The sequence below is a fragment of the Paralichthys olivaceus genome, chromosome 11, assembly GCF_024713975.1.
Source record: "Paralichthys olivaceus isolate ysfri-2021 chromosome 11, ASM2471397v2, whole genome shotgun sequence".
NCBI classification, from domain to species: Eukaryota; Metazoa; Chordata; class Actinopteri; order Pleuronectiformes; family Paralichthyidae; genus Paralichthys; species Paralichthys olivaceus.
This window is the reverse complement of record NC_091103.1, coordinates 4,427,514-4,451,446: the sequence shown is the minus strand read 5'-3', so window position 1 is coordinate 4,451,446 and position 23,933 is coordinate 4,427,514. Positions and strand designations below refer to the sequence as shown.

The window sequence follows — 23,933 nt, the reverse complement described above, 5'->3', positions numbered from 1 at the left end:
GAGAAGCTGAAAACTTTTTATTTTATAATCAATAATTAATTAATAGTTGGAGACTATAGTATCAGTTTCAGAATGAATGTTGATGTACGAAGCTTTAGCAGAGGACAGCAACACAAAGCAACCTTTAACCTTTACAGCTACCATGTGCAGAAACACTAGAGAAACGTGCATGAATGCTTGCGTGCATGTGCCAGTCGTCCACACACATTCCTCTTATGATTTCCCTGGCATAAATTCATAAATAAGCTTGTACAGAGAGAAAGACAGAGCCTGTTTGGTTGGCAGGCATGTGTTGGTCTGTAGAGAGGGAGGAGCAGAAGAAGAAGACAGACGATGAGCACGAGCGGACAGACAAGGGCAGGACAGGAGGAGCAGGTGGATGGTGACAACAAAACAGAAAGCATGCCAAGCATCCAGACCTGGCCAGCACTAAAGTGTATTTGAATGTGATTCCTCATTACATAACAGAAGCTGGCACAGCAGCTTTGGAACAATAAAAAAAAAAGCCCAAAACAACATTAAAAATGGCAATAGCAGCAAAGTGGTCGCCAAATGTCATTCTTCTTCTTCATCTCATATTAGGGCGAATGCAGGGGACAAGTACATGTGTAATTTCGACCTCCATTTATCTACACAGGGTGTGAACGGCAACCACAGTGTCAATGCAGAATACATTTCAGAATCTAATGTCTCCCATTGTCAGTAAAGCTTCAAGCACACCACTGGATTCATGTCAGACCGCATCAGTTTGCTGCAACGATGGTTTACTTGACACTGTCTGGGTAAATCTCTGTTGAACACCTCTGGTATGTGGTGAACGTACTCATTCACTTAATGCATTACTTTTGAGGGCCTATTTGCATAAAGCCGACAGCAGAATCACAAGCCTCGTGCTAGTTTTTAGTTACAAGTCCACCTGGTTTCACAGTGAAGCTTTAACATCCTGTGTTAAATTGTAAAAATGTAAATCTGTTTGAATTAACTGATAACATCACAGGCATCGTTCAGATCAAAGCCATAATTCATTCATCTAAACGCAAGAGTGGTTTAAATGCCCAATGATTTTCTGTACATTCTGTACTCAGACATACATTTATCTGTGTATGTCTGTGTGTGTCCATATGGAAACAGCCAGAGGAAAATGCACATATCCCTGATATGCCGGTGCATAAAGGAAGGCCCTGTCAGAAAGGGTCATTTGTTTATTCATTTGCAGAGGCCTACAGGAGGATGCATAAGAGCAGTGTAGTAAGAGCAGCTGTAATGTATGAGGGGGATTAAACGGTGGTTATATAACCAGTGACCTGCCAGTGCGGGCCTGCTGATCCTGGTACAGCGGAGTACAGAGGCTTAAGAGAGCGGCTTACCCCTGCAGATGACACACTCCACAAGATTCAACCCACATCATCTTTCACAACATACATGAGCCTGTCTGTCAAAGACACACACCGCTGTCCTCCTTGGCTTTTCCCTGCCTGCAAGGAACATGTCCTCCTCTACACAGTCTGTCCACATTCACAGACAATAAAAGCTCCATCACCACAATCCACACAATCCGTCCAAACAGCATGGAGCTATGACCTTTGAATGAATGCAACACTTAATTCTGACTGGACGCTCAGTGTTGTGGTGACACCAGATAATGGATACCACACACGCACCAGTCTGGGGTTTGTGCGTCTGTAGGCTACCTCGACTCATCATCACCAGCCATTCACAAATGAGAGGCTCATCAAACAACAGCCTACCAAACTCCATTCAAAAAAATAATTATAATCAAGCAATTACAACCCGGATTCAATTAAATGGCTTGTTTGGTGAATGGAGTCCGGTTCCCCTCCGGGCTGATGTGACGGGATGTAGCGACCCTCGGTTCTCTCTTACCTTGGCTTGGTTTATCAGAAGCCCGACGAAAGTTGAGACCAGCACCGAGCCAGACATGCTGCCCTTCCTCCGCATCTCCTGCTTCAGGAAGGGGAAGGCGGCGGACGGGGGCTCCTCAGGTACGGTCACCGTGTAGGACTGTCGCATGCTCGGCATGCTGCAGGCTCGCGGGCTCGCTCGCTGAGGGATGAAAGCCGACTACCGGTGCGAGTTATTCAGGCGGCGGCGGACGCTTTTCCCGGCTGCTCCCGCTGTTTGGTCGCGGAACCGTGGACTATCGCAGGACGGTGAATCGCACGCTTCACTCCGGCTCTCTGTCTGCTGGCGTTCATTCATTCATGTAACGGTACCGAGCTCCCACCGCGCGCCGAGCAGGAGACCTGTGGCTTTCCTTCTGACAGGGTCCGCTCAGGGTGCGACGACAGCTGGGGTGGAGGAAAAACACCTGGTGACAAAGGAGCAAGTGGCCGCAGTGTGACCGGGTGGAAGAGAGGCGTCCGTCCCGTCGGCAGCGGCTCGGTAAGCGGTAATAAACGTGTCTCGCGCTCTCAGCCCAGTTTTACAGCACCGGAGGTCCGCCCCCTCTGGCTCGGCCCTCAACAAACGTCACAGGCCGCCTCCAGCCGCGCAGTCTACGTCACAGTCCACGCTGCTGTGACAACCTGAAGGACTAATGCTGAGGTCCAAGGAGACTTCACCTCATCCTCACTGTCACGAGGACAGAGAGCGAACAATGTCCATGGCTCCAGGACTCCTGTATGTGCTACATGCATTGTGTGGACAGCACACCGGCAATTAGGGTGTGTGTCTTACTACAGTCTGGCCTGGTGGATCTAAAATTAGGATCTGCCGGTCTCCAAATGGGCCTTTAATGAGGTTCCCATGATTCGCCAGCAGCATCACAGAGAACAGGGGTGAGGCGGTGTTGTCAACAGGCTATGTCAGAGTAAGAGGATGAGAAGAAAACCAAGGTTTCGCAAACATCTAGCCAAGTATACAGACTCTTCATCGACCCATGACAGTAAAATGGATCGCTACAGACGATCCGTTAATAGGACATCTGAGAAACCTGTGTCTGAAATCACTCACTTATCACTATGTAGTCCACTATATTTAATTCACCGTTATATAGTGAACATTTAGTGGAATTTTATATACCCTATATAGTGGACTCATTGTATCCCACAATGCATCGTGAAAAGTAATGTGGAACCAATGGTCACAAAATATACGATCATGCTTTGTGCTCTTGAGAAAAGAGGGCAAAATGAACAACCTGTCCCCACAGTGTCATGGCGGTAGTTGACATAGTTACTGGTGCAGAGAAAATGACCCAAGTAGTGTCTGAGGGTGTTTTTTTCTTTTGCTGATGAGCTTGCTATATAGTCCTCTATATAAACTTCCCTTTAGTGGGCGATTCCAGATACAACCTATGACTGGCAATACAGTGTGAAAGAAAATCTTAATAAATATAAACAGTCATGCAGGTCTACATTTTTCTATTTTTTTCTCTTCATCTCAATCTGGCTTGAATTGATTCATTGGCCATAACACTGATAAAGTGTCAGCTTTTAAATTAAAATGAGAAACCTGTTGCATCCAGTTGCTTATTTACACATTCAACAAATGTGGAGCAGCAAGTCTCCTTTTCCAAATAAATTACAATTTGTTAGATTTCTAGAGCTTTGAAATATGTCGGTGTTGCATCTGTGTTTTTATAAAGACGCAGCGAGGAGATACACAAACATGTGATTGAATGTAACTGAGTAAAAGGGACATGACATGATGTGCTGTTGCATCCGTTTTCAGTAAATGAGGATTACATTTCAACATTTTGGACAGCCCGGAATAGACCAGGTGTTTGTTATGAGAAAGACTTGTTGAGGAAATTTTAGCTGTACGAAGACAGTGTCCTGCTCATAGTTGACTACAAGCACCTGATGACAGGCAGAGGTCCCATATAGTAGAATGGGGGATTTCCATGTCTCATTTATTATATAGCATTTGTAAATGTTATACTGAAACAGTGAAACACTCCATGCAACAAATGCCCACAGCCCAATTTCTGAGACTGTGCCTTAAAACGAGCCATCAAGACTTTCATAAGTCACAATTGTACTGCCCGCAGCCACTCATGGTCCATCCAAACCCACTGTCCAACAGTGTCTTTCTGTTTGTTTGTTTGTTTGTCTTAACTCAACACTGCACCAATGATTCATTCCTTTTTTGATCAAACAAATGACAAGACAGAACAAATGTTGAGGAAACATTGCAAAATAGTTCTGGTTCACCAAAATACACAACAAGCCAAATTATGACAAAAAACTGAACAGCTCTTTTGTTTCACTGGAATGATCAGTTACTGATTTTAGCTGAACTGAGGTCTGGAGTGACATGCAAAGTTTCCTAGCAATAATCTCATGACCCAAGCTCAAGTGTGTGTACACAACAAACAGCCAAGAAGTACATTCCATCACCAGGCTCCACATGTGTGTGTATGTGTGTGTCTGAATGTCCAAATCCCCTAGGTGGAAAACTACAATGTGAGAAGGGGCAAAGAGTCAGTGTTTGTATTCTGATATCTGATGCAGAGAGCTAAGCGGTCTGGTATAAAAATGGGACAAAAGCAGTCTGTGAGCAATGTTATCAAGGAGACATCAGAGTGTAATCACCAAGGGATATCTGTTCTAGTCCCCAAGCTAAATTAGACTGACAATCTCCTCATTCATGTGTTTAAATTTAACTTTGCTACGATATATTGCTGTAGAGGGCAATGAAAACAATTCAACGTTGCTAATGAGAGAGCTCGGCCTCCATTATACATTCCTGCAAGGTACATAATCTTATGTTGAATAATCACCTCATTTGGAGCATTCCAGAGAGTATGTAGGATTTCTTGAGCAGACCAAAGTCCTATGTGTCTCAGTTCCAGAACAGAATGAAGTTTTCTGTACAGTCCTACAGCTTCAATTTGGCAACATAATCATTAAGCAAGCAAAATGACCAACCTGTTAGCATGTCTAACTCACCACTTTAGTCAGTTAGACTAAGTGATGTCTGATATCTGCTCACACTTCAGAAGTATTTGTCAGTAAGTAATTACAAGCAATCTGCAAAACAACTAGAACATTTCCTGTGATGATGAACAAGTGGTTGAAATAACTTTAAAAAACTATGAAATAGATCATTTTCATAATATTTTTAAGCCAACTACTACTTCCAAGGTCAATAATGAAAGCTCAATATTTCCATTATGGTTGAGAAAAAAACGGCTTCACCTGGCGTAATGAAATCACTGTATCAGAGTGTGGGGGTGACGGGGCCCATAAAGCACAGCTCTGGATTTATTCCTTTATGGTCATCATTAGCCTTCAACTACAATGATGAGCTTTAGGTGGTGACTATGACGGTCAACTTAAGAATCCTTCGCTGATGGAAAGACTCACTGTGCATACGTAGGAAGAGAAACCAGGGTTCAGACTATTTTTTCACGGCCCAATGAGAAGGTCAACCAAGCACAGATCTCCATATAGTAGATGAAGATTCCTTGGCCTATAAGCATGACCCAAAATTTTCAACTCAGCTTATCCCAGTAAAAAATATATGTTGGCGACTTAAATAAATTGGTTCAGATGCCAATAGTTGCTAACAGAGGCGTACCTCGCTACAACAAATACTGCTAAAGTTGAATGACAGTGTTTCTCAATTCTTTAATCAACCCTCGCTGTCCACCATTCCCTATAGCTTGTCACCAGAGATTAGATGATATCGTTATTGGTGCCAGAGAACTGTGTCAAACTAAGCATAGCAGTCAGTGCTAAGAAAGTCTACGGGTATGTGGCTGCACATTGCCATGTTATCAGTGTTTCTGCTGGTCACGTTTCAACATGGTAGCCCGCCACTGCAAAAAAAAACAAAATCAATCCAATCAATCATCTAATCCAAGTGTTTGTTTACCCCAGTAGACAGAGACGGAACATGAATAAAGGATGGAGTTCAGGGATGGACAGATGAAGGGAGATGAAAGAGGAGTTAAAGAGAACAGCAGAGGAAAGGAAGAAAAAATTAAAACCACTGAACATAAGAATGGGACCCTGACCGGCTTAATATTCCAATGGTAAGCCACAAATACAAAATCACCCATCAACAGCATTTTGGACAGCCAGCTGTTGGCAGGTAGACTAAAAAGCACTTGTATTGCTCAGTGTGTGAAAAGAATAATGACCACATAGTGACCCTAAAACTCTAAAACACGACCCATGATAACAGCTCACAGTTACTAAAAGTACTGGCCCTTATTTGCCAAATACCAACAGTAAAGCTCCAACTCATGCAGAAGTTTTTTTTATATCAAACCATAAGCTGTCTGACCAATTGAGTTCCAGACACTCTATAAATATTGTTGACTCAACAAAAAGTCTAGACACAAAGCCTAAGCAGAATGAACTCTGGCATAATCAGTTTTCACTCAGGCATGCCACCCTCTCCCTTCACTGGCTGCATGTGTGGAGGAGTCAAAGAGTTAAAAGTGTGACTAGATATCATTGTCTTTACATTTGAGGTGAGGTAACACTGGACCGTGACAAGACAGCAATAAACAGAGTTGAGATGAGCCTACACTGATAGTGATTTGTAGCTGCCAGATGAGCACAGGATGTAAACAAGCCAGCAGATTATCTAAAAATTGGAGGTAGAACTAGTATTGATGTTAACATCTCAATGCACAGAAACACAGAGGAAACACAGTTGCAGCATATATGGAAGGTTAAAGTGTTGGTAATAACTGCACTTAATATTTTGTTGAGTACAATGTGATCACAATCAGTAGGAACATTGGCCAGAGCTAAAAAAAAAACGTTTTTGACAATACTAATAACGTTAAACTGAAGTGTAAGCAATCTAACTCACAAGCGGATTCATCAATTAGGTTGTGGACATTGACATCTGCCTTGTGTCCTGTTAGTGTATTGTCTGTGAGCACAAGTCAAAACCCACTGATGCAAGACAGCAGCTACTAGCAGATAGTAAACAAGCTGTACCTAATTATTGTACATACAAGTGATCATGAATTGAAAAATAAACAAGGGAGATGTAAGAACTACACGAAGATACAACTATGCAGCAAATAGAGCCAAATACATACTTGCAACAAATGTATTTTATGTGTTAGGGTCTGATTTGAATATTATGCATGGAAAACAAGGGTGATGATAGTCATGTCAACCAGTTTGTCTCACTCATTAATATGCCATAGAAAGAACTGGACCATGAGGCACCAGCAGCTGCTATTTTTGTATTGTAAGCTTCTCAGAAACCATCAGGATTGGGTTTACCTTGCTTTGCCAAAGCTATTTCAAGACACATTTCAGCGCTGGCACACATGTGTTTAAACATTCATATTACAACCCAACAAGAGAGGGTGTTCATTTTCAAGTTCTTCTCTTGTCATACTGTTGGATACTGGAAAAATTAGGACATCAAAGTACTGAGACTGAAAGAATATGTGGAGAAATATTTGTACATATTTGACTAAAAATTGCACAGTTCTATTTCTGTTTTCTGAAGCAGTGTATATATTTTAAACTTGTATATCTGTATAAAAATATATATCCTGAAGGTGTATAGCTGTGTATATTTTTAACCTTTATTTCTATAAAACTGTATATAGCCTGAAGCTGTATATTAGTATAGCTGTATATATTCTGGCACTGTACATACTGTATATAAGTTTGCATATTCTGAAGCTGTATACCTAAATATATTCTGAACCAGTATATCTAGATGTATATATTCTGAAGCTGTACATCGCTTTAAATCTGATGTGATGTGTAGTGAGGTAACACTACTAATAATAAGGTCATACATACAGTTACAAGTAATCTGTTAGTCTTAAAGGTGAAAAGAGTAAAAATGGCAACAAAAAAAATAGCTTCTCATCTTGTATGACATTCCTTAAATATATTTGGGTTCAACCGCAGTGTCAAGAAAACAAGACACCTCTCCATTGAGGACTCACTGACCCGAGGATGGCTGACCTAGTATGACACGAGGAGAGTTCACCAAGTGGTGTTCACATTCTGACGCTCAAAAGTCATGGGATCATTTCTGACGTTTTTTTCCCCAGAGTGTTTCTCGGACATTAGGCGCATCACACATGGGACAGCACTCAGCACATCCATTGTCACATGTGATGTCTATATTTACACACACATCTATTAGATCGTCATACAGTACAACCACACAGTTCATGTGTATCAAATCAGATTTTCTGTGTTGGGTTAATTGATTCATTAATACTGAATACACTAATGACATAATGTCCATCAAAGTTTAGTTATTTTACTCTACAGAGTTAGATGAGAAAATTGATAGTGTCCTTGTGTCTATACCTTAATTGTGTGGCTGGAGCCAGCTTGGGAAATGGTAATGGTTACCCTGGCTGACATTCTCTTCTGTTTGACTAGTCCACCACATAATTCACCTTAAAATGGTAATAGTTAATATTTAGCTAAATAATGATGTCAATAAAATTTCCATTTAAGAGAAACTATGGACTTTATTAAAGGCATGAAACCTTTTACCCCCCTTGCCTATGAAGGGAAACTTCATAGGCAATAAAAGCATAGAGAGAGGTAATGATGTCTGATCTACTGAGCGGGCCACATGGCTTTCATAGTAAAGCCATACAAGCCAGTAGCCAGTCAGATTTACCTTTAACCTCAGTGTACTCTCAAGTTTGGCCTGTTTCATTGATTACAAGGCCAAAACACTTGATAACACTGAGATGCACAGTTATGTCCCTAACACCTGCTGGTGGCCACTAACACCTGCTAACATCTCCTGGTAGTTAGTAGCCTAAATTGTGCAGAATTGCACCTTCAAACGTTCAAGGGATATTCAACATCTCGTCCTATATTCTCAAATAACTAATGTTAGCAAAGATAGTCCTGTAGAACAGAAATCACTGAAGTACTTGGTTTATTCTTCTCTTGTGCTACAGGAAAATAAACGTACCATTATCCCATAGTTGTAACATGTGGTTGGTGTCTTGCTTCAATTGACAAATAATTTCAGCATTGAAAATCCATAGTAGGTAAAGTAATACCAAACTCAGGGTGTTTAAGGGAGAATTTTAATGCCTGGGGTTTAATGAGCAGAACACATGGGCCAGGACCTGACATCTGTCTGCGTACTTCTCAGTCTGCGCATCATGGGTAAGTGTTGATTGCTTGTTTAATTAAATGAGAATAAATGTCAAGTTGAAATCTGCAAGATCCACCGCAGGAAAGGGTGAGTTGTAGTCTGCTGTTTCCCTCAATTTCCCCAACTACACAATGTTTTGTTGTAATGACCAAGATGTTTTCGACGATGTTTTGCAAGAGTGTGTTACCAAACTGTTCTTGATACGTGAACATTCACTAGGGGTCCATGTTAGAGTGCATTATTAAACAGTCTCCTCTTGTCTCACATATATTCACTTTCAAAAGAATGTTTTACGCAAAAAAACAATTTTTATCCTGTGCTTCATAGTTTCGTTTTAGTACAACACCTCTTTGTTGTTCAATGGGTCATTCGATGGTCTCGTGGTTATAAAATGATCTTCATCTATGTCTCAGGAGAGCTGAGGATTTTGTAATTTGTAGGTCGTGTTAGTTCACATTAATCTTTTTCTGAATGGCGACTTGTATGAGCTAAGCAGGAGGACCTGGATAACTACAAAGTGTACTGTTGAATGAACTACTTTCTAAAGATCGTGCTGTAATTCCTTGTAATGTAATTTAAAAAATATATATTGAACAGCTGGCAAAACAGAATATGCATTGAGTACCAAATTCAGTGTAATACTACAATGACTGTGTTTGATCCTATGTCTGAAGATTGTATTTGACCAATAACAGCTTCAACCCACTCTCACTCCATCCTATCATTATCTCCCCCCTTCCCGCCACTCTAACCACCCTTTTCCACTCATCTTAACAGGTCATCAGGACTAATCCGGTGGGGGAAGTGGGTCAGTGTTGCTTTCTGACCTGCATAGATGAAGCTCAGGTCATTAATACTGAGCTCAGGGATGAGGTTTGTGGCCTGCAGACCCAGCTCATCATAACCCAGTTGCGACTTGTGAGCTGAATAATTACTGGGTTAGAAAGGGTCAGGTTTCCATGCTAAGAGCTCATTTGTCATATAAGCATGGAACTACTTACGTAAGTAATAATGACTTCCGGTTTGTAAATGATAGGACTGGCTGTATGTATGTCTGTTATACTGATTAGCTCAAACTGTGTACTAAAGAACATATTAAAAGCATGTTAATGAGTGAACCATGTCTGGTGTAAATATATTATTGTACAACAGAATTGTAAATGCACAGAAATTAATGTGAACAACACTGCCCTCATTTGGTAAAAGAAGTACTCTCATAAGACACAAAGCATTGGGGAGCTTTAGCTTTAGTGTGCCTTTGTGGTGATGGCTGCAGCTGTGATTGCTTTTGGCTTGATTGAGCCCCTGGTTACCGAGCCCCTCTGGAGCAGTACAACAAAGTCTGCATGAGCAAGAACAGAGGAGATTCTCTTACCGTGGAGTCCCTGGTGGGGGAGTTGGACAGCCTGTTACGACTTGGCTCCCATGTTGAAGAGCTGAATGCTCTGCTGCTGCTGCTGCTGCTGCTAAAGGCCTCCTGGTTGGAGCTCCGCGACAGAGCCTCCTGAGTAGAACTCCGCGACAGGCCCGAGTAGCTTGGGCGTGAGCTAGAGCCATACGAGTCGGCCACGTCGCTGGCCCGACTGCGGTAGCTCCGCAGGGCACTGGTGGAAGAGGACGGGGTGGAAGAAGAGGTCTCATTGAAGCCCAGAGAGGCCAGATCCCTGCTCAAGTCACTCTGAGATACAGATTTCCGTCGGTTGAGCGAGATGCTCGAGGCCACTGATGAAGAGGCGAGGTAGCTGGACTGGGCAGAGGATGAAGAGTAGGACCTGTATCCAGTGTAGACCGACCCCCCACTCAGCCCTGACCCTCCATAGCTCTTGACAGGGGTTCTGCTCAGACTCTCACTCCGGCGGCCGATGCTGCTGCTGCTACTTCCGAGGATGTCCGTGCGTGGGATGGTTCGACCCCGGTCGATGTCGGGGTCCGAGGAAGTGCTGTAGTTGCGGCTGCGGGCGGTAGAGCTGCTTAGATAGCTGGAGGAGGTGTAACCTGAGGAAGAGGAGGTGGGGGACTTGTAGGAGGAGAGCCTGTCCCGGTCGCTGTATGAGCTAAGGCCCGGTGTCAGAGAGGAGTTGTAGGAGCTGTAGTGGCTGGTGTAGGACGGGACAGCGTAACGCTTGGGGGTGGAGGAGACGCGGGACATGCTGGTTTCTCAGCCACAGGGAGGCAGAGCCTCTGGAAGACTGCATCGACTGAAGACACAGCAAAGAGACACCAACATAAGTTCATCAGCAGCAATACTTACAGTGCAGAAACTATGTATTTAGAAGTTGGGACATCATTTATATATGATACATGTATATATACATTTTTATTCAAAGTGATCCTGTGTCACAACCAAATACCAAACACTGTCCTTCACTGATAGTCATTGTCTTGTTATTTAAAGTGGCAGCACTGTTTCAAGTTTAGAGCCAAATATTACAAGTGAACTACATTATTAAGATCCACTTACATTATTTATATATTGTATGAGATTGAACATTATGTCTCCTTTAACTGTCAACACAGTTTATGTCACTTTTTTTGTGGTGCATAATTAAGTCCAACAAGAAAACACTTTTAAACTTAAAAGAAAGTATGTGTAGCACTTGACTGTGTGTGTGTGTGTGTGTTAGTGTGCGCACAGTCACACAGCATACAGCAGTGAATCTGTGTTCAAACTGTTAGGTTCTAATTCAATTGTATGACAATCTAGTAGGATGCAGTTTGTAACCTCACCTCTCTGACATCAACGGAGAAACAAATTGATCAGTCAAACATTGAGGATGATGGGAAATCAAGTGTATATTTAGAGTGTATTTTGTTTTCCTCTTGCTCTAACAAAGGTTGCTTTGACGAGATAAATGTTCATCTGATTTGTTGTTGTAGTTTCATTCCAACCCAGATGTTTTGTAATAGTGTTTTGCTCAAATTCGGTTTTGAAGACACTATAATTTAATAGTCACTTACTATTAAACAACTCAACTTAAAAAAATGCAGTGCCCCTTTAAAAAGTATTATTCTAATCATATACAGTATATACAGTTCCCTATACAGGCTCATATCAAATGAGACTGTGAATCACTCTATGGGCTTTTAAAGAGCACTGCTGGTTACCCCGGCCTGAGGTTAAACAAGTAGAACAGATAGATGGCTGCACCACGTATACTATACCATGACATGACCCCACATCACATAACTCTGGGGAGCACGACACTCTTTCCTGGGGACACACATCTGAAGTGACACAGTTAGCGATAGCTGGCGTGCTTGCTGAAGCACTTATGTGTGACGTGATGCTCAAGGAAGGCACAGCTTCTACTTCAGGGCTTTAAAACCCACTCACTTAGAAATAAAACCCCAGTGTAGACCCCATCCTCATTTTTCAACCAACTTGAATCCTATTGTAAAATCAAGGAGGTACAAACAAATAGAATCTCTCCACATTATTTTGTCATCTCAAATTGCAATCGCACCTCACTAGCTCACACCACCACCCTTGCTCCGGCTCTGGTTATAGTGTCCATCGCTCACAGCTATATTACGGGTCTGGCTGGGTGTTGGAGGTAAATTCAGACAGGCATCACAGTGTGTTCCTGTAGCAGGAAGAGGCTCTGGTTCACATATACAGCGCTGTCTGAATAAATAAAAGTATCTGGTGTTGCTGATCCGTGTTGAGTTTAGTTGGGGAGGCTCCTATTTCTTTAATCTGTCTCTCTCTGTCTCTCTCTTAGTGCTCCCTCTACTCTCTTGCTCTCTCTTCCTCCTCGGCACCTTGCCTTCTCTCCATGTAAACCTACTTCTCCTTTAATCTTCCCTCCTCGTGGGGCTCTATCTCTCTCTCTCTCCCTGTGACCACACGTTTATCAATATTTCAGCATATGGATCTGGAGTAGGCAGACAGGCAGAGCTCTGGAGACAGGCAAACACACGCTGCTGGCCAATATAATACACAGAAGCAGGCCAGGTGTCTGTGGCCACTCAGTTGAGTACAGCTAAGCCAGCCAGGCTAACAGAGCCAATAGTTTGTCCCTAAGTCAGCCAGCTAAAGACATGGCTCCATAAATGTACTAGGTTTGTTTCTAGGGTTTTATACTTTGGCAGCAGCAGATGTTCGGAGGGTTATTTCGGTTTTGGCAGAGTAATGCACATGGCAACAATAAAACATGGACAAAATGGATCTGGATTTAGTCTGCACCTACAACCTTGTCAGTAACCAGACCCAGAGAATTAGGCCAATGTGTGATGAAGCCTGGAATTGAGTTGGAATAAACATCCACCACCACAACTAGTGTGATAACCAGTGAGTCACCAGTTGTATAAGACAACTATCTTCCAAACATGCTCATCTGTAAGACTAGAGATGAGATCAGACCCATTTTCTAACATTAAACTTTGAAGCCTTGTTGTTGTAGCTTTCTGCACTGTAGCTCCCCTCACTGGTGGATGGAAGTACTGACAGTCAAGTGTGATATACAGTATTTTAAATGATTAAGTGTTTGTTAAGCTATCAACTTTGTGCGCCGCGCACATGTTGACCTTATTCTGTACTGACAAGAACTAGTCTGAGCCAGCATCAGAAGCAGTGCCATAACATCCCAGTGTCTAATGCTGTGATGACTTTGCATCAAGGTCCAGGAAAAATATTTTCTCAATCTGCTTCTTACTGTGACTGATGTGATCCCACACAACCACATTATTATCTGCCAACGTTATATCAGATTTTTTGTCAGAGCCTTTTTAAAATTGGTTTGAGTCATTATTTATGTCAAGAAAACATTTGAAATACTTGCTGGTACCTGCTTTTTAATTTTGAGAACAAATCACTGTTCATTATTTTTCTCTGTTTTACATCATGATAAACTGAATCAATCGATAATGAAAATAATTGTTATTTGCAAACGTCTTCTAGAAACTCTCTCAACAACTCAAACCCTCATTATGTGAGTTATTACATGTATGCACACAAAACAATAAGATAATCATACTAAATAAACATGGCTCTTCACTACAGCAATGCTTTTCAAATAAATATATTAATAAATGACTTAAATGAGACAAATGCTTATCAAATAAAAGTCTCTGGTTCTCTGGTGTTTATGATAAAGCTCTCAGATAACGGTAGCTTGTGTCTTTTGAACCCTTGCTTGCTACACCGTGGCCTCATGTATGAATCCCTCTCTGAATTCCCACAACCAGGGACCCAGGGCAGCTGAGTGAAACAAGCTCGGACTAGTCAGGTGGGCGAGCTGCTGAGAGAGAAGCACAAACAGCGACTCACACCCGTGGGAGTAACGGACACAGGATTTATACGGTGATCGCTAACTCTGGATTTCACTTCTGAGAGGCGATGTCTCCACGGAAACCACAAATGCAGAGGCACAAGAATGTGTCTCTCTCTCTCACACACAAACACACACAAATGCACTCTGGCAACTCAGCCTCCCCTTGAGGTGGTGCTTACCAGTAGTTAGTTACCATAGCTACCTTGGCAACAAGCTGCATTTGTTTGCTTACTACCAACACATAAAGAATTTAAAATTAGCACTTGGACATATTCCATATTATTTCAATGATTACATTCTGGTGTCTGTGCTTAATGATCTATATTCCCTTCACGCCTTTAGAAAATGTCTGCCCGACAAGCCTCTGTGCTCTCGGGAAAAGAAAGATGGAACAGGATCTATGGAAATATGAGAGGTCAGAGCAAAACAGAAAGTGAAAAAAATGTCTTTGTAAAAATACAACATCCCACTGCTGTGAATGAGCTGGTTTGTCCACTGAACTAACTGCTGAATCTGTCTTAAGAAATCTGTCAACAGAGTGGCAGGAGTGTCTGGTGACGGCAATCCTTGGCAAAGAGTTGCAGAGATGAGGTTTCTCTTACAGGGCAGGTTTCAGAAAAACAAGCTAAAAACTAGACAGCAAACTCACTTTTGTTACATGGACTGAGATTTAAAGGTACACTGTGTAGAATGTAGTGATATGAAGTGTTTAAATTTCATGTTGCAGCTGAACACCCCTCACCCCACCCTCCCCTTCCAAACATGAAAAAGAACCTGTGGTAGACTTCAGATGTCACAGAAACTCAAAAGATGTTTAGTTTGTCCAGTCTGGACTAATGTAAAAAACATGGCGGCCTCTGTAGAGAGGGTCCCCTCCATGTAAATATAAAGTATTTAAATATAAAGAGCCTTTTCTAGGGTAAAGAAAACTACAATCTTTTACACTTTAGGTGAAACGAACTATTGAAAACATCATGAGGATTATTCTACATTACATTTCTGCCAATAGATCCCTTTCACCTAAATCTGACACACTGGAGCAATTTAATGCACAAGAACTTATATAAACATATAAACAAGAAATAAACAAGAATGCAAACTAAACACTAGCGACTACTAAAGTAACAAGTCCCACTTTCTTTTCAGCGCACACATTCTCTATCCATTCACAAAGTGTCAAATGCCATCAGGACCAAAACTCACCTCGGTGTCACTGATGATGTCACTCACAGCTGCATCTCAACTTTGTTCAAGTAAAAAACATCAACAAATAAACCTGAACAATGTGGATGAAAATATTTAGAATAATCAAATGTCTGTATTTCTTTAAACGTCTAAACTTCTTCAGACATTATACTGGTTTCGATTGGTTCTATTTTCTAGCAGAAATGTGCCTCTGAAGAAAATCCATTATTGCAGTCAGTCAGTGAGTCAGATCTCTTACAGAACATATTGTCCTCCCAGGTCTCCCCCGAGCCCGTTAGAGAGCAAAGCCAATCTAAAGTGCGTTAGAAGAGTGTGTGCGATGACGCAAGATGCCACAGTCACCGTGCTCCGGGGTGACATTGTATGAATGTAACACCAACATGGATTCTCTCTGGTAATTTAGAGTGATGGTATGTGCGTCTGTGTGTGGGTGAGATTTACGATAGTAAATGTTTAGCTCAATCTCAGATGAGTCAGTGCTCATGAGTGCTGTGTAGAAGTCAAGTTCACTTCTGATCAGATGCAGCTTTTACCAACACAGACGTCGCATGTCGTCAAACAAAGGAGCAACATATAGTTTAATATGTCACTCCGCCAATAACTCAAATTATTGATCACCAATATTTAACTGATAACTGTGCTGATGGCGGAAAATATTTCTAAAAACAACCAAATTTAATAATTTAATCTCAAAACAAAAAACCCAGACAAAGCACATTGTCAACAGCGAGGATCACACTGATCCTGACACAGTCATTCAGCCTGACAGCCTGTACACTGGACCTGACCAGTGGCATTTGTTTTGCCCTGAACAATCTGCATCTTTCCCGGCAGACATTATTTTCAGATCACACAGAAGCTGCAGTAGCAGTTCTCAGGAGCTCTGAACATTTTCATGCTGACCAGGGAGCTTTTCTGGTTAAAGGGTCAATTACATCCACCTTTATTGCCATTTGTTAATGGATGCAGCAGTGTAGCTCCCTTGCATGAGGGAAATTTTGTCGTCAGCCACCAATGAAGACAACCACCAGATGTACAATTGCTAAAGGAGTTGTAGATGTGTGTGGTGATTGAGAGGTCTTAAACAAATATTGAAGTATTTAACATGTGGTACAACTACTCTTCCCCGTAGAGCAACATTTAAATGTATTTAGAATCATGTTTCTAGCCCCTTGATTTATTAGCTTTGTTAAATGCTCCACTATGTTTAACTGCTAGTCACTGTCTTATTTTGTCTGTTGTTAAGTGCTGGGCCAATTATACTGTAGCAGGAGAAACAGTGGGTTTCTAGAGCTTTTTCACTGAAAACCTTGAGGTGATAGTGACTCTGAACCACAGCAGTAATGTCCATTACTGTAAAACCAAAAGAATGAACTAAAAGGAATTGAACTGGTACTTTAACAAACAGGAAACTGCAGCGCTCAGTCATAACTCTCTGGGGGGTTCATACCAGCAACCTAAATCTGCATTAGAGATGATTATGTGATTCATTATTTAAAGTGTTTATTAGTGCAGCACATCCTTGTTCATTACTGAGGATGTGTCCGAGTAGCAGCATTACTGATACATGGAAATATTGATCACTGTAGCTTTAAGTCATTATTGAATTAGAGTTGAAATATCCAAGACTGACCATTTCCAATCCGTAGCTTTTGCAGGACTAAAGTAGTGGTATTGGTATGTAGTAATTGTAATTATATGAACTTGCTTAATTGAGGTTTTTTTTTAGCTTCTATATTGAAAAGTCTGTTAGTCACCTTAATATAAATCAAAACAGCTATAGCAGCATATGAACACACACCAAAGAAACTAACATAACGTAGCAACAGTGTTGCTCACATAGGGGAATCAGCTTGGGGCCTGTTAGGGGGTCTAAGGGCTGTGCTGGGTTTGGCGTTACAAGCAACTATATATATATATATATATACCCTGAAATGTGAGCAGATAAGACACGGATGACGTCTGTGAGGGCCACACTGACGCCTCTGCCCACCCCCTGTCTGCCTGACTACTAGTTCCCAAGCATATTAAAATTAGGCTTGACAACTTTGTTATTCTGACCAAAACTGGCTGTTTAAACTCCATTACCAGTATAATATGTTTTCAAATTGTACAGCGAGATAAAAGAAAAGAAGGAAATTAAGTAGAGGAGAATACAGCAAAGCCCAAACTAAAAACATCTCGTTCATAAAGATACTATGACAGAAGCAATTCCATGATGATTTTGCTTTGAAATTGTGTTTTCAACATTCCATGTAAGTGAAACAACTCAGTCACCTTTCATTTTACATTACTGAACATTTTGATCAAAGTAATAAGCACTCTAACAAACTCCTTCCAAGAAAAGTTGCATTCAAAGTTTACAGAAAATAGAGTATTTCATTTTCAGATGTATTTTCTGCTACAAGAACATTCCCACCAGAACCTACTCCCATTAAAATTCTTCTCCACAAAACCATGTTTCGATGATGTTAAAACATGGTGAGAAGGAGCTAATTAGCATTCATCATTACCACCATCTGTCGGTGACTCACATGAGAGGCCATAAAAGCAGCAGTCACCTCAGAGAGAGCTGAATCCACTGGCTACAGTGATTGATGCACCAGCCTATACAGCTGGCTGGTGTAATTCTTTATTCATTGAGGTAATCATTTGATTAATTGGGCACATTATTATTTGAAACACCTATCAATCTCTGCCATTCTGCTGAGTGATGCTGAGAGATGCATTAGTCTCACAGATGTGTCTAAAAGCAGCTACTGGTTCAAACATTAATGTAGTTTAACTTTTCAGTAACAGTTATCCATTCACAATGTCAATCACCACCTGTACTATTTTAAATAAGGATTTAAAAGACTTCTAAATTATTTCACCCTGAACGACTTCTGTGTATTCTGGAAAAACAGTGTGATATTTGAAAAATTCTAATTTGATTGACCCCTCTCTTTTTGGGTTGAGAAAAAACATTCAGATCCAAATACACGCCGGTAACTACAACAAAGTATGGCCTCTTAAAGGGGAACAAAGTCATATTACGAGAATTAAGTTATAATATTATGCGAATAAGGTTTTAATAGTACAAGAAAAAAAAATCTAGAATGAAGCAGTAATATTACAAAAACATTGTTTGTAATTTTCCAAGATTGAGGATATAAAAAGAAAAAATAGATTTTGCCGGAGGAATTACTGTCTTTACAAGCCACTGACAGCAAAACCAAAGGTGAATAGCAAATAGCATCATTATCACGACCATCTGACATCAGCTGTCTTGCCAAAGAGACAAGCTGTTAGCTTAGCCACTTCCTGTGGGCTTTTAGGCTTAAAACACGGTGTAAATGATCTCGTTTTGAGTCAAATGTGAATGTCAGTGCTTGCGGACACTTGGATGAAATCACACTAGCAGTATGGAGGCATGTTATCTTTTTTCTGTTGTTTTATTACATCTGAAGTATAGGTCACCATTGACTTTAATTGTATTGGATACTTCTGCAATAAAGTTTAGGCATTACACCCACCTCTCCATCCGCATTGCGGTGAGAAGATAATGAGTGAATTTTCATTTTTCAGTGAACTATCCCATTAAGGATCATTATTAAGTTGTTTAGATTTTCTGTTAATATAAGCAAAGGATATATTGTACTTTACTACCAAATATCAATACCAGAATCAGCCTGAAACATGCAGTATTTGTCAGTCTGTAGTCCAAATCTTATCTGTCCTGCACCAAATAATCCTGTTTCTACATTCATTGCAGAGTATGATCCAGTGCTCTTCTTTGTGAACATGCTGTCTCTTACCACTAAACTTTTCTCTCTCATAACTCTTGTCTCTCTTTTATAGAAAAAGCTGTACAATGCAGATGCATATTTATAAAATCCCAACATTTTGAGTGTGAAATAATTTGCAGAGTCCTGCCCCAACTAAGGAAAAAGAAACAAATCCTCCCTTCAGCATAATTACGGTGCTTGGAGAAAGTCCTCCCTGTTCGTCACACTTTGCCTACTGTAAAATCTCCTCCATCTCAACCACAGCTGGTCTGAATATTTTTCTCCTTACATCAGCACAAGACCCTTCATGGTCAGGCACCTCTCTAAAGGACTTATTCTCACCAGTGGAGGGTCCCTGAGGTCATCAGAGCAGGGAGCTTTGGTTCCTCCAAGGTCAAGGCTGAATATTAACAACTGTTGTCACTTCTTGATGTTGCTGCCTGTTGTTGCTATCTTTAACTGTGTTTCTCAATTATTTACATTTTACCTTTTAATTATGTAAAATATGATCAGTTTTCCCAAAACCCAGTAAATAAACTGGTGTCTTGCTCAGAAAGACAGTTTTGTTCTCTAATGAAGTGAATATGTAATGATAATGTGTCTGCGTGTGTGTGTGTGTGTGTGTGTGTGTGTGTGTGTGTGTGTGTGTGTGGGCGAACACTGACTTTAACTCTCTCTAAAGGGACTGGTTAATGCTGCGGTGATACATGCAATCTGCCCTTGCATGCCACAATAGGAATGCATTATGTGTGTGTGTGTGTGTGAAAAGTTACCTGCCGTATTTGTAGCTGTGCGTCAGTCCCTCCAGACTTTGATGGGTCTGGGGCAGCTCATCCTAATCCTGCTGGCCCACAGTGTACACACACATGCAGGCTCTGTGGCTCTGATCACTCCTGCTGAAAAACACAGACGTGTTACATGTCATACCAGTCAACACAAGGACAAAATTAAATAAGCAACAGGGAAAAAGCTTAAATCAATTGCTGTTGACTGAGGACATGTGTTTAAGATACGTGTGACCAGAGACAGGCGAGTAAATGTCACAAAGACGTATGCTGTCAAACACCAACTATCCAACAGTCGGCTCAGTGAGACAATCCCAGCCTGTGGATAGCAAATACACCGCATGAGAAATATCAGATTCCCTGCAGACCCATGAATTCACAAACATAACAGAAGTCAACGTCTCCTTGCTCCAGTTTTCAGCAGTCTCTCACAGGAAAGAAAGACTGAGGATGCATCCTTCAGCTGCTTGTATATTTAAATCTGGAAAAGCTGTCAAATGATAAAGCTCACATTAAGAGTTACATTTTTCAATCCCAACCAGCTACTTCTGGATACATTTTGACGACAAAAACATATCAACTGGTGCTATGCCCCACAGACAGCTCCCTGCAGACCATCTACTTGTGCTAGAGAAATCCAGAACTTTCTGAAATGCTATCCCCTTCCCTCTGTCATCATCTCCACGAGAAGATATGCCCTGCTACAGCTGAGCAAACAGCCCACACCGTATGCGTTTAACTGACCAGCAGGTACCTGGGAGAAGAAAAGGGAGGAAGAGTGGCAGTTAAATTGGTTTGGTAGAAGCTCACCCTTGTTGTTCTGAGCGACCGGGCCAATAGACAAAAAGCAACGGGTGCTACTTGGGAGGCTGTGGCCCCAGAGTGTGAGAGGATAGCATGAGCACAGCGAACCAGAATGCCACAGATCAAGTTACAGAGCCGGTAAATATAGCAGAAGCCTATGACCTCTACAGGTCACTCCACACTCAGTGGCGTTCCAATTTGCTCTTAAAGGACTAGCATTAAGGCTTTTTATAAGCCAAGCTTGGTACACATCGAGAACAACACACTGCTGTGGCCAGCAGATCGGCTGCTTTCACTGAAATTAAAGTCTGAAATGAGGAGCTTCACTTGATCACAATTTATGTGCAGGCATCTGAGTTCCTCCAGTAATAGTGTCAGTGCCTGAAGGTTTTGATACTGTAAACAATGTTGTACTGCAGTGGCTCTGACATTTCACATATCAAAGTGATAACTGTTGTGTGAAATTACAATCTTTCAGTTTTGTATGACTTGAAAATGTAACTTTAGTTTCTTCAGTCGTCAGTCATATTCATCCCAGTCTGTCTTATTCTGATTGTATCTTCATACAGTCAATTTGATTATGTTCACACACGTACAGTTACATTTAATCTTTACTTGATTAGGCATTATCATTGGGTTGCTGGGTAAATAATACAAATAATCAAAAAATAAAAGCAAAACAACAAGAACAGGAATCATTTTAGACAAGAACAATAACAACAATTTAAGTGCACATTCTATCTGTGAACTTATCAAGTCCTACCCCTTCATTATATTTTGTCTTCAAAATATGTTAAACATACTCCTTCAAACTTTCTGCTTCAGCTATCATACACCACTAAAAACAAGTCACATCAAGCTAATAGAGTAAAAATGTAGAGCATTCAGAGCAAAAAGAGAAAAGAAAAACCAAATAAGGAAAACATGATAGTCAGAATAGACATACTTGCGCAACAGGACAACCTGCAGATCATGTTCCATTATACATCCCTTCAGAATGTTATTTTTAAACACTTGTTTATACTTATTCAGTTTTTTTGTTTTCTACATCATTTGGCGTCAACTATAAATCTCTAAATTTCAGTGCTCTGAAGTAGATAAAGAGTCTTTACTCTATTGGTGTTTTTATTTACTATTCTTATGGCTCTTTTTTGAAGGATGAAGACTGGTTTTGTGTTTGTTTTGTAAGTATCCCCCCCCACGTCCACACAGTGGGTTAAAGCAGTACAAGGTGTATAACGATGCTTGATTTGATTTTAAAAAATCAATCAAAACATCAAAGCCAGTTGCAATATTACAAAGTAAAGATTGTTTAATCAAAGCCAGCATCAGTATACACATTGTACCGCTTCAACCCACTTTGTAATATTGCAACTGGCTTTGATGTTTTTATTCTAATGCCACTGAAATGGCGCTTCGAGCAAAAATGACCATCAATAATTATTTTTAAGAAACTTCATGTCAAACATTCTTTCTATTTGAAAATGTTTGCTGTGATAAACAGGGTTTAACTGCATCATATAGTTACAATTCTGCCGTGTGACAGTAAATGACCGGATGAAATCCAGTGACTGCAGCAGCAGCAGCAGCAGCAGCAGCAGTTGAGGTATATGAGTGCGAGACAATGGAAAAAGACCGGAGCAGTGCTGGTGGACGGTCTGTGAAGGGGTGTAGCGTTACATGACACTGAGAGGAGATGGGACGACACCAGCCAAGGAGCCATATATATATATATATATATATATATACTCGATGGATTCACATATGGTTCTCCAGAGTCTGAGGCAAACATCGGTGTTTCAGACATACTGTTATTACAGGTGATTAGATAACCAGGAGCATCATGGACGCGGGGCAGCACTGACAGACCCAGTGACAGGGGGGGGGGGGGGGGGGACTGGAGCAGCGGAAACTTAAGTCACCTGAAGTGTGGGGGGGGGATGCTAACAAAGTTACGTTTATTATCAAAGCACGGTCGGTTATTAGCTGTGTGTAACTGCGGTGAACGGTAGTTCAGTAGCCGGTGGGGCTGGCTCCCTCCACAGCAGCAGCACAAGCAGCAGCCCCCCCCCCACACCAAACTGCAGTGTAATTCACTGCTTATTACCACTTCACCACACCGCATGCACAACACACGCAGTTCACTTACTGCAGCGTCCATGTCTTCAAACTTCACACTCTTGCTCTCGAACCAAGGGACGCTTCACACCCACGGTGCCGCCGAACGTCTTGTCGGCTCGCAGTGACTTCTACACGGTGGAAGATGGCGCTCGGTGAGGTCTACGGTTCTTCAAAGTAGGCAGGGGAAAGGTACTTCAGCCAGAACGTGGTTGGAGTTTGGCTCGTGAGACACGTAAGAGTATCGGCACCATGGTGGTGTAAGGTAACTGCATCCACTCACCCCGCAGCTGGAGATCTCTCCCTCCACCCCCCCCCTACGACCCACACGGACTGAGAGACGGCCCCGGTAACGTGTCTTTGTGCCCGCTCCGTGCTCCGGTGTGCACCGGTCACCACGCTGCAGTGAAGGAGGGCCCGTACAGCTGCAGTGAGGACTCCACCGCCATGGTCTCTGCTCATGAAGCCTGGTGTGCAGCCATGTCTCCGGTCCCCGGTGCAGTTGTAGAGTTACGGACCGGGCACCGGTGCGTTCCGCTTTAACGGTGACGTCAGTCCACCGACTGAGCTCGTTGCTGATTGGTTCACACCTCCCTCCGCGCGTCATCAGCCGGAGCAGCGAGCCTCCGCCCACACCGTCACCATGGGGACGAGCGTAAACATCGGAGGCGTCTTTCATTGAGCTAAATGCTTCGTTCACACTTTTCAAAAGTCAGCTCACATGGTGGCTGCAGAGTCGTGGGCCTGTACACAAACCGCTGCTCTCCGGAGAATGAAACACCGTTCCACGAAGCAGTGCTCTTTAAGTGCACGTGTTTCATTGATCAGGAATAGTTTGTTGAAAGCAACGTACACATAAAACAACAATAACTTCTGTTTGACTTGTGCAGTGT

General features: G+C 41.8%; 1 protein-coding gene across 8 annotated transcripts in view; it reads right to left on the bottom strand.

The window, feature by feature from the left end:
- The window catches only part of usp2a (ubiquitin specific peptidase 2a), a 36,171-nt gene extending 12,726 nt beyond the window's left edge, over positions 1-23,445 (bottom strand). For 2 of the 8 annotated variants that reach the window (XM_020095005.2, XM_020095010.2), the window contains exons 1-3: positions 20,929-21,039; positions 20,107-20,226; positions 10,463-11,285 (exon numbers count right to left, since the gene is read on the bottom strand). In XM_020095005.2, coding sequence (XP_019950564.2) covers positions 10,463-11,236 — 774 coding nt within the window. In that variant the 5' untranslated portion in view covers positions 11,237-11,285; positions 20,107-20,226; positions 20,929-21,039. Of the gene's footprint in view, positions 1-1,884; positions 2,437-8,273; positions 8,424-10,462; positions 11,286-20,106; positions 20,230-20,928; positions 21,049-23,071 lie in introns of those variants that run through there. The other 6 variants (XM_020095009.2, XM_020095007.2, XM_020095006.2 and 3 more) reach the window with 6 other exon arrangements.
- Positions 23,446-23,933: the final 488 nt, after the last annotated feature.